The 11,360-nt window shown below is 43.4% G+C and overlaps 1 protein-coding gene across 1 annotated transcript; it reads left to right on the top strand.

The window, feature by feature from the left end:
- Positions 1-2,977: 2,977 nt before the first annotated feature.
- LOC146766320 (nuclear pore membrane glycoprotein 210-like) lies at positions 2,978-8,335 on the top strand. Its single transcript, XM_085590807.1, has 4 exons — positions 2,978-3,875; positions 4,844-5,036; positions 5,307-5,413; positions 7,556-8,335. Exons 2-4 carry the CDS (start codon positions 4,988-4,990, stop codon positions 7,847-7,849), a joined length of 450 nt encoding a protein of 149 aa, XP_085446933.1. The 5' UTR covers positions 2,978-3,875; positions 4,844-4,987; the 3' UTR covers positions 7,850-8,335.
- Positions 8,336-11,360: the final 3,025 nt, after the last annotated feature.

Here is an 11,360-nt window from a genome sequence, read left to right as displayed (position 1 = left end):
GACAAGCATATATCCAAGCCTCATAGTCCCAGAGAGTGGACAGCTGTCCCATCTCTGGACGAGAGAGAATTCCTAGTAGTGGCAGGAGATAGTAGCTTCCCTTTCTCCTATGGTTACCAGCTGTTGGGTACCATAGAAAAGACATCTAAAGCCCTAGAAAGCAGCTTATTAAAACAGAAAAGGGGAATATATAAGGCCACACCCCAAAATAGGTTCAGCAAAGCCCCATACGCATACAATCTTTCAAATTGCTGTATAGGACAGCCTGACATGCCCATTTACAGACACTTTCTGAACAACAAAAAAGTAAAAATAAAAGTCTTGATCAAGACCTCAGTCACAGGACAAATAGAAAGCCCATGCAACCTCGTAACATGGGAGAGAGGGTTTGCTTGTGTCTCTACAGGTGAAGGACTCAGATGGATCCCGGCAAAGAATGTAAGGCCATACACCGAAATCTGGCAGTGCCCTCACCAATGGCAGTGACTTTGCAGGTGCAAACCAAGAAGCAAGCGCTCAGATTTGAACTGTGCTAAGACGAGATGAAAACTACCTGCCAGAAACAATTCAAGATTATGGACATTTGTTTTCACATGCATGTTACTTTTATACCCTTGTTGTTACATTTGTTCTCTTATTTCAAATTTTTGTATTGAAGTTCCACCTATAGGTTAACCGAAGACAAATGCCTGGGTAACTCTGGCCAAGACTGCAAGCTCTGATACCATATCTCTAACTGATACAAAGCTCTAATAGACTTTTTCAACCTAGTCAATTATAGAACCTTCCCCAAAAGGTTTTAATAACACTACCTCAGTTAAATTCTTCCATTAGACTAAAGTATTCAAAAGGTTAAAATGCTCAATCAGTAAAGAAATAAACGCCACCTTAATTACAATTAATAATCTAGCTAAACAGTTTATCTGAAGGTTTGAGCTCTGCATCTTGGCTGAAGGAACTCTGTAAAGTAAGCTTGATTGTTTTTAGAGTAATAAGTATAGTTTCATTAGCAATATGTTATGTACCCCAAGTTGTGCAAAAATAGTAATTAAGTCTGTATTTACCTTTTCAAAAGTTTAATGAAAAGGGGCAATTGTTGCAGAGGATAGATAGATATGATTGTTATTTTAGCTAGCCGGATGTCACTTCTACCCTTGGATGAATCCTGGAGTGAAATGGACTGTTCCATCCCACCCTGCAAAAGATTGTGGTTCATCCCGCACCTCTGTACCTGCCCCTAAAACAGAGTCTGTAACCCCATTGGCCCATGCCTTGTCCCAGCCCACCTGGGAGCCCCTGATAAGGGGGCTCTGAGCGGCCATGCGGCCTCTTGGACTTCCTCCCTCTCTTGGACTTCCTCCCTCCTCCCCTCTAGGACTCCCTCCCTCCCTGGGGCTTCCCCTCTCCTAAACCCTCCGTTTCTCTCTCCCCTCCCCCATCCTCCTAAGCCCAGCCACGTGCTACGCCTGAGAGCACGAGGCTTGGGCATTCCTGAATTCTCCAATAAACCTCTTCCCCCAAGAGCAAGCTTCAGAGATCTCTGCCTCCCTACACCCCAACCGTGCAGAGGAGAATACTCATCCCTCACCTAGCACTGACTGCAGGCTGAAGTCTGAGTATTTCACCATAGCTTTCCCTCAATATGGAAAAAATGGTAGTGCAAATGCTACGGATTTGTGTTTATAATGAATGTAATGTGATGCTGTGAAACACAAACTGGAAAGGGTTTTGTGCACTAAATGTCAGGTTAACTGCTGTGGTGGTGAACAGCACAGGCTGTCCCAGAGATGCACATCAGTGCAGAATTTGTTAGACAAGTGTGAAGTAAAACTTGTGTAGGAGAATAACTACATACACTGAATTGTTCTGGAGAGAGCACTGGCAAGTGAAAGTACAATTTGACGTAATTTCATCCATTTTAAATACTTCTTTGAAAGTATAGCAGAATACTATCTCTCTGTGCTCAGAAGAATATATTAAGGGTCTCCCTTTTGCTGTAATTCTTCATGAGAGAGATGTGATTAAAAGGCAGCTAAAACTTGTCTTTGGATCTGTTGCTTCCTTTGAATCTAATCCAGCTGGACAGAATCCTTGTGGATTTTAGTGCAGCTCTGTTTTTCGCTAAGTGTGCTGACAAACCACTGCATGGGAGAAATCACAGCCTTATCCAAGTATAGCTGTTCCATTCAGAAGGAGGTTTATTTTGCAGAGCACAACCAAACAGTGTAAATAGATGATTAATTTTCAATTAATTAATTGCTTACAGGCTACCGATCCACCATCAGTTGCTTTAGTGACTTTGGGTTCCTCCAAGGATGTGTTGTTTGAAGGAGGACCCAGGCCATGGGTCCAAGAACCTTCCAAGTTCTTCAGGAAGGTTGCTGCTGAGGATGCAGAAAGCATTGCCTCCTCTTTACTTGAACGTGCCACACCTCGAAACAGCAACCAGCACTGGGTTAGGGTGCTGTGCAGGAGCCTGGGAGAGCAGGTGAGTGCCAGAAGGGCTTGCTGTTGCCCTCCATCAGGTGCTGAGAACTGGCTCCAGACACATTTATGGTGCCATATGCCTGTTATGTAGCTAGATGCTTTTATAATGAGCCAGTAAAGAACTTGGGTAAGTACATTGTTTATGCATTTTGATGCAGATTTTAGAGTGAGCATTTCACAGCATTACATTAAAAAGTGGTTTATGATGGGTTTATTGCAGTATAAACCCAAGTTGTGGAAGCCTTGTGTTGTGGGATGCATTGAACATCCTAATGAGTGCAGGTTCAGTTTGCATGAACAGGATCAGAGCAGAAGGTTACTGAGCAGGCTGACTCCTCTGTCTGACCTGCTTCTCTTAACTGTGTTACCTTCCAGTGTAATTCTGTTTATTGTAACAAATGGCAGCCTCAGGAATTGACTGCTCTACTCTCTGTGCAGCCTTGGTGAGCATGGCTGTGCTCATTTTCCACTTGGTTTTGTTCTCTCTCCAACATACAGAAGTGATTTCTCCTGCTTTACTCACCCCCCTCAGCCCATGAAGCTTTTAGCTTCAATATAGTGTTCTTCTGCAATTCTGCAAGGCTTAAGCATTTTGGTTGGGCTGCCAAGTTCCACTGATTTCCTCACTTTGCAGAGTGGAGCTGTTTCTGTCAGTGCAGATTCCAAAGGAACAGGCCTTGCTGTTGGTGTGCAGGTCTGTGCAAGGCTGGCTGTCCCCAGCACATCACCCCTGCATGGCTCTGCCCAGCACCAGTGCGTGGGGGCATGGGGCAGGTGACCAGAGCTGCCTCAGCCTTCTCTGGTTTTAGATCCACTTCACTTTGCTGAAGGCTAGAAAAGGAGTGTAAAATAAAAGATAAGATGTTTTTAAACACACTGAAGTGACTATAAATGTTGCCTTTGAGCTGTTCTGTTCTCACTCTGCAAGAACACCTGCTGTTTCCTTTCTCAGTTACATGAGATTTGTTGTTTGAATCAAATTTGATAGTAATGAACATGAACACCGAGGAAAGAGTTCCCAGGAACAGTACTTTCATAATGATAAAGAATTGTTCTTGAGATGTGCTCCCTCTTTTACATCTTCCTGTGTCTTAATAGTGCTGTAAATCCCCAAGCACTGTATTTTTGCTTTTCATTCTGATATCACAGTGTAATTGAGACCTGTGGAAATACAGCGTGCCTGAACTAAACTCTTTCCTCATTTGCTGTTTTCAGGTTATTGCCTTAACAGTTGGGAACAGCCCCACAGTCGCCAACCCTTTCCCAGTGGTTGAGCCTGCTGTGGTGAAGCTCATCTGTGCTCTCCCTTCCCGGCTGGCTTTGATTCCTGTTTATGGCAGCCCTCAGCTTGCTCTCTCCTGCCCTTTGCTCCACAGAGCAAGCAACTGGTAAGCCTGGGAAGTGTCAGGAGAAGAAGGTGTTCTTAGAGCAGAAAACTCAGTGTTTGGAGCTCCATGTGTGAAACATCGCAGCTGCTGCAAGAGGAGCAGTAACTGGTGCTGTGGCCACACCGTGCCCTTGGGGGCCCTGCACAGAGCAGGCTGGGGGAGTCCTGCAGTAAATGGACAAGACAAACGTGTCGATTATCAGGCATAAGGAACTTTGCTATTCTGTTTTTCTTGCTAACAGGTGTTGTCACATGTTGGCTGCTGAGTAAGCCACATTTGGTTGTGTTAATATTCCCTGGCAAATGTAAAAGTCATCCTCCTTCCCTAAAATGAATCATTTTAAAGAGCTTCTACGTAATAACAAGAGGAGATGGAGACTTTTGTGTATTGTTAGCCACCTCAGAGCTCACCTGCTTTTCTGGCTCCATTATGTGTCAGCTTACCTTGGTGCACTGCTGTTGCTAATGTATTTCACCAGAATTGCAACACCAGAATTTTGAGCTTTAACAAACAGCAGTGTTTGTAATCATTTATTTGAATTTTAAAAACAATTTCCTTGAGCTGTGGTTCAATTTTGTTTTTGTTGGTTTGGGGATTTGTTTTTTTCTTATGGTAATTCACTGGCTAAAAAACCCCAAAGCCATGTTCCAGTAAAACCCCTTTAGGGTTCAGAGATTCACAGAATGCTCTGAGTTGGAAGGGACCCAAAGGGATCATGGAGTCCAACTCTAAATGGCCTATACAGGACTTGAACCTACCTGGTGTAAGCAGCACTATGCTCTGACCAGCTGAGATAATCTCAGGGCTGTTGGAGCACAGTTGAATGCCTTGCACTGATGGCTCCTTTTAATGAACATTCCTTATGCGTTGATGTTGTAACAAACCTCATGGAATTCAGCATATGTTTTTTTAAATGATTAAAAAATCCTGTTGTATTGGTTCAGTTCAAAATATTCCTTCTTTTTCAGGTTCCTGTTTCCAATTACCACAATCCAGTGCTGGAGTTGGCTGCCTATGACCAGCAAGGCAGGAAATTTGATAACTTCAGCTCCCTTAGTATTGTGTGGGAATCCACAAATAAGGCCATTGCTCGTATTGAGGCGGAGCTGCCAATGGAGCTGACTCTGAAGGAGGAGGGCAATGGTCAGAAGAAAATGCAGGGTATGAGTGGGCTGAAATGAGCATTTCTTTGTTTGAAGGTCCGGATTAAATCTATTTGGCAGTGTCTGATCTTGATTAAAGAAATTACTGTAATCTGCAGTCATACTTCAGTTTAACATCAGTGTGCATGTTTTAGTGTGTGCTATTAAAGAGAGGAGAATAAAGGAACTAACTCCAATGTCTAGAACCTGTCTTGAGGGAGAAAGTTCTTGTCTGATGAGAATGAGCCTAGAGGAGCTGGATGTATTTCTCATCTTTGCTGCATTCTAGGCTTACAAACTGTGGTAGCTGACCGTGAGTTTGGAACTGCTGCCATCTCTGCCACTGCCACTGGATTCCAGCAGCCCCACCTGAAAGCAGCCAGAGCCCAAACACCGGTAACAGTACCTGGGGGGATTTGCCATTTCCCTGTGGTCAATGCTCAGTGTTCTGGTGGCTTTATTTCCCCCACACACAGTACTGTACAAATCAGGCAGCCCCCTGGTGCAGTCTGGTTCATTCTGTAGAGGTTTGATACTGGTTCATGGTTTTCCTGCTTTCCTCTGCACTAGGTGCTGCTATCCAAATCAAATTTGTCCAAATTCTTGGAAGTTTTTTAACCATCTGAGCAAGGGCATTACAGAGAAGTGTTTCAGTTGGTTTTGTTTCAGTTTAGGGTTTTTTAATGAATCTCTGCTGCTTGTCCTTCACTAAAGCAGCCATGTGCTTCATGCAGCTGTCACTGGGGAAAGCAAATGGATTATTGCCCCTGCAGAGCTGGGTGGGAAAGTTCTGCATGAGCAAAGCAAAAGCTGACTGATTCCTCATATGGACCATGTGTTATTCTGGGCTCTGACTGATGCTCTGTTTTTTTTTTCTTTCTGATGCCAGCCATAAGCCCAGGCTCTCATTTTACAAGTCATTAGCCATTCCCTGAAATACTTAGTGTGTTGATACTCAAGCTAGGGAAGAAAGACAGTAAAAGGTAATGATGATGAGCAAAGAGGGCAGGTGTAAATAGCTGGCAGTTTTCTGTTTATGTCACTTTTGTAAGCTGAATATAAGGGCAGGTTTCAGCCTGTGGAATAACCTGACATGTGCAATAACTGACTCTTAAAATATTCTGCTTCCTAACTGGAATTTCTGTTTAATCTTGTTAGCAAGATTTAAGTGGATTTGAACTATATGCAGTACCTTGAAAACATACTTGAGGCAAAAAGTTAAATATGCACTGAGAGGTTACAGGGTTTAACTCAAAGCAGGTAGCAGATGGGCACCAGTAATGTGAAATATTCTGTGGGCTAGGTTCCTCTCAGCTTGGCCCAGGTGTGGCATCTGCTTAGTAAATTCTTTGAGAGGTGATCTTTTTTGCCACTTGGTTCTTGACTTTTCTTTGAGGTTTCCACTCTTCTCATGTTGGGAAAGCATGGTGCAGATGTATTTCCCCTGAAGCATTTGACTATGGCTTAATGAGAATTACTGCAGAGACACAGTTACTTTGCTGCTGAAGTTATTTGAGATATTTGGTTGTGTTTTTTTTTTTTTTCTCTCTCTTAGAAATCGAGCTGTAATATGGATACTTGATGTTCTACAATCATTTTGTAGTTCACTGTGCTCTGCTTTGTTAAGCCAGTATTATATATTCTTTCTTACTTTTCGAAATAATTAGTAAAGAGACTGCAGTAAACTTTGCCTTGAGTTCAGAGAACACTGGCATATTCTTAAGTTTTATTCTCTGTGTTTAAATTTAGGAGGACTCTGTAGATGCCAGTCCTGCTGCAATTTGTGGGCTCATGAATGGGTTGTTTTTTTTAAATGAGGTGACGTGGGTGCATTTTTCAAGTACATCAGCAATGGGCTGCTCTGCTCTGCTTTCAAACCTGCCCATTCTCCTTTCTTGCAGCCAAAAACACAAACAGAAATCTAGTAGATGGGATATTAAGATGCCTTGACTGTTGTTCCATGTTTAAGTGGAACACCCTATTATGCCATTAGGGAAAGATCACATCCTTTCTACATCAAGGAGATAATTCTACTAATGAGGTGAAATGGGTACAGAGTACTGACTTCCTCTAGAAATCTTTTCCTTTTCTGAGCTAATGTTGTTATGAGTGAGTGATTAAAGCTGCATTTGTTCCAGTATTCATGTACTTACATTTAAGGAAGAATTTCTTTTGGTGGCCTGCTAAGAAGCATGAAAAGATGAGTTAGAGCTAGAACACCTTGTGCATGTTCCTTATCATTCTGTATGAACTTGGGCCGTGGCTCAGAGTTAATACCCTGTCTGTGCTTGTCAGACATCATTCACTGATGCTGCAGGGCTGGGCCCTGGTCCTCTGCCTGTGCCAGCGGTGCAGAACAGAGCAGCCCTGAGGATGCCCTTCCCTGTGCTGACTGACTGAGCCCTCTGGATCTTGTGGGCATCTCATCCCTCAGCCTGTGCTCTGAGCTTTGGTTGCCTGCCTTAAACATCCTCCCTGCACACACAGGACTCTGCAGTGTTGTGCCTCTTTCTGTAACTGCTACCATTGTTCTTGCAGCACGAGGCTGTGCTCCCAGGGCCTGCCACCATTGAACTGGTGCTTGTGGAAGATGTGAAAGTGAGCCCCACTGGGCTCTCCATCTACAACCACCCTGACAGCCAGGTGAGGAGTTACTCTGCTGCTTTCCAGCTGCAGGGAGGAAAACATCACACATTACTGATGCTTGAGATGCTGCTCAGCAACCAGGACGGCAGCTCCGTGCTGAGAATCTTTGGTGCCAGGGAAATCCTGGATAGCCTGGAGGTGAGGGCATTCCCAGGGAGTGTCTCAGCACAGCTGAGAGCATTCTGAGCTGTCACATGCAGCTTTCTAATGCGAGGCACTCCCTGCCATCTTCACCGTGTCAAGGTTTATTCCTGAGATGATTTGGAAATGCTCATCTTGGAATGCTGATTATTCCTCAGTTTTCACTTTTCACAGGATCCCAGAATGCTTTGGGTTGGCAGGACCCTGAAGCTCATCCTGTTCCAATGCATTGCCATGGGATGCCACTAACTCACTGGGTTGCTCAGGGGCCCACCCAGCCTGGCCTCGGGTTTTGGGCTCGTGCAGGTGTGGCAGGCTCACCTGGGCATACAGCCTGGCATGTGTGAGCCAGCTCACGGGTCAGGAAGCCAAAACCTGCTTTACCCCTGTGGGGAAGTCTTGCCCAAGTAAGTGTGTGACTGACTGCCCATAGCTCACACAGCCCATTGAGGCTCTGTGGGTTTTGGCTGTGTGGGGTTAGCCCAGACCTGTGGACGGGGCAGGTGAGAGGCAATAGGCAGGGGGAAATGCTGCAGGTGTCACTGTATGGGTGCACCTGACTCCTCTGGAGGGGTGAATTGCTCAGTGTTTCTGAGGAATCACCCATTGCTGGCAGCTGGCCTGGAAGAGGGAGCTGTGCTGTGCCGTGCCAGCAGTCTGTTCCAGGTTGGATGTTCCCTGTGCAGGTGAAATGTGAGTCCCCAGCCGTGAAGGTGCTGGAGAAGGAGAAGTCCTATGGGCTGCCCAGTGATGTGGTGTACACTGTGAGCCTGGCTGATCCCAGAGTTCCCAGCCAGGGCTCCCTGTCCACCAGTGTGACTGTCTCCAGTCCCATGACAGACCAGTCCATCACCATCCCAGTGACAGTGATCTACCTGACTGACAGAACCACTGCACCCGTGAGATGTAAGTTTAGATCTGCACTCCGTATGCCAGCAGGAACCCTTAATTTCTCTGATGTTTATGAGGTTAACTCTTAAAGCAGGTTGGAGAAGATGCTCCTTTTAACTCAATATTGCCTCCTCCTAATCAATTCTGCAGATGAAGCCAATCTCTTCCAGCGGTTTGGTGAGTCTTACCAGGTGATGATCTTCACGCTTTTTGCACTCTTAGCAGGGACAGCTGTAATGATCATAGGTAAGAGAAGGAAAGATTGCACAAGAATTTTTCTCCATAGCTTCTTACAGTGCGTTAGCTGTAAGATAAAAAGGAATGATTGCCATGCAAAATTATTTTGGTTTGTTTTTCAATTGTCTTGTGGCCTACCATGCATTTTTCTCACCGAATGAACAGCACAATCAGCCAGTATTCCACCCAAGGACAAGTCTTCAGCACACACCTAACAGTAAGCAGCTGTCACCCAGTTAGAAGGGAATTAATTGATTAGTCTGGCCATTGCTCTGGAATTGAATGTAGGAAGGTCTGTAATCAAGAGTGGCAATTAAAAATAATTCACATTCTTACAGATGTGTTGAAGTTACAGTGAGCTGCAGGCATGGTTGTACACACAGGTGATGCTTCAGGTAAAATAAGGCAAATTCAAGTGAATGTCACTTGCTGAGGGGAAATGTACTGTGCTCCCCTCAGACTTAAGTCCTGAACGGGAAGACCCACAAATTCTGATACTTGCAGGGTACCTTTCCAAGAGGCACTGAGCTAAAGGGATGATTTCACTTGGAATGGATCATCAGGTTCATTGCCAGTGTCTGGCAGATGCTCAAGAGCAGTTGTTTGCTCCTTCTCCCACCATTCATTCCCAAGCCTGAGTGTTGTCTTCTCCTTCCCCTGTTTCAGGTTCCATCGGGTCACCTGCACATTCCTTCAGCTCCCAGGCCTCCAGCAGGCAGAGCAGCCCCTCGGCCAGGCTCTGGAGCACGGGTTACGCCTCTCAGTAGGGGCAGCACGGCTTCTCCTCGTGGCAAATCAAAACAAATGTACAGCTCAGTGCCTTAGCAAGCTCAGCAACTTCAGCAGTTGGGATGTAATTCAGGTTTGCTCTGGAATATTACTAGGACCTTAATTTATTTACTTTTTTTACTATTTAGGGCTCTGAGTTTATTTTTGTTTTTTATGTCAGTGCTTCAATTCTCAAAAGCTTGTTCTATCTTTTGTTTTTTGCTGCCTGCACAAAAATCAATGTTTAGGCTAGTCTGGCTTTCTTGGATTCTTCAAGCAACTAGAAGTTATATCTAAGTTAGACCAATAACAGTTTTTTATTTACTTTTTATAAAAATAAGATTTATTTCTAATGAACTTTTTTTAAAAAGGGGAAATTAGAAAAACAGGTGAAATATGAACCAAAAATGTTGAAGGATTGTTTATTTTGAAGAACTGTTTTTTATTTTGTGTTCCAAAAACTCAGGATTGTATTGCACTGATAAGTGTTCTTTGTTTAGCCTTACACTGGGATTCACCAGCACAATATGCTGGTTTAGCATGAGAAATGCTGGAACAACTGTGAATAATAAAATGTTTTTTTACAACAATGATTGGAAAAGGAATAAAAAAAAAGAAAACCAGAACTTAGTGTGAGTTGCTTTGGGTACAACTGCAGTATTCCTTGGTACTGTAAACACTTTTCTGAACTGGGACTGTGAAAGCATGTGCCTTTTAAGTGCACCCTTCTTCTGGTAGGAATCCTTTCTTTTGAGGATATAATCACATCCCAGTCACTTTTCTTTGTGAGCAGGGTTTTGCAGCTATCAGATAAGGGTTTTGTTTACATATATCAGGCATCCCAGTTTTAACTGTGAATAATATTCTGGCTCTCTGAACTTTGCCAAGGACCATAACAAAAGTGAAATAACAAAATACTTTGTGTGCAGAATTATGCAGGCAAATAGATGAATGGAATGCAAACCCAGTGCATGTCATGGAGTTTTGGTTTCACAAAGTGTTATAAACAAAAGGATTGTTACATGAAATTGTATTGAGTCTTGTTTAACTTACTGGCTAATTTTGGAAAAATTCTGCCTTAACTGCTAGTACTACTAAAAAAGGTCAGTTTGGATGTAGATAATCAGTTGAATCTGTATTAAAGCTTTTTTAGACTTCTTTATTTTGAATTTTCTTGTGGTGCGGTTGTTCAGAGTCTAGCACTGGACTATATTATTTAAATCTGTATTATTTAATAAAGCTTTTAAGGATTCCTTCATGTTGCTGTCGAAGAATTTTTTGCAGTTTGGCTGTTTAGAATTTAGCATTGGCTGTTATTTGAACTTCACTTCCTACAGCCCCTCAGTCTTTGCAATCACAATTTTCCAATCTTAATTTTCTCTCTGTTAGCAATGTAATGTTTTGAAATACTTTGACAATTCTTCCACTAGCATTTGTTGTCAGAGATTTCTTCCAGTTTTCACAAAGCATCTTCAATTCCTGATGAAATCAGTGATGACTGTAGAAGCAGCTGCTCGTTTTCTAGGTTTGTTCAAACTTACCATTTTGTTCATTTGGGTTTTAAAAGAAAGATGTGATCTTTTTTCCACTTGAATCACTTGAATTCAGCAAGAAACCAGTGGGCTGTGAATATCTCAATGCTCCTGTGATAAACTCTTCA

Source organism: Lonchura striata, chromosome 12, assembly GCF_050655825.1.
Source record: "Lonchura striata isolate lonStrDom1 chromosome 12, ASM5065582v1, whole genome shotgun sequence".
Lineage (NCBI taxonomy): Eukaryota > Metazoa > Chordata > Aves > Passeriformes > Estrildidae > Lonchura > Lonchura striata.
Note: the sequence above shows the minus strand (reverse complement) of the source record. Positions and strands in the feature narration are given on the sequence as shown.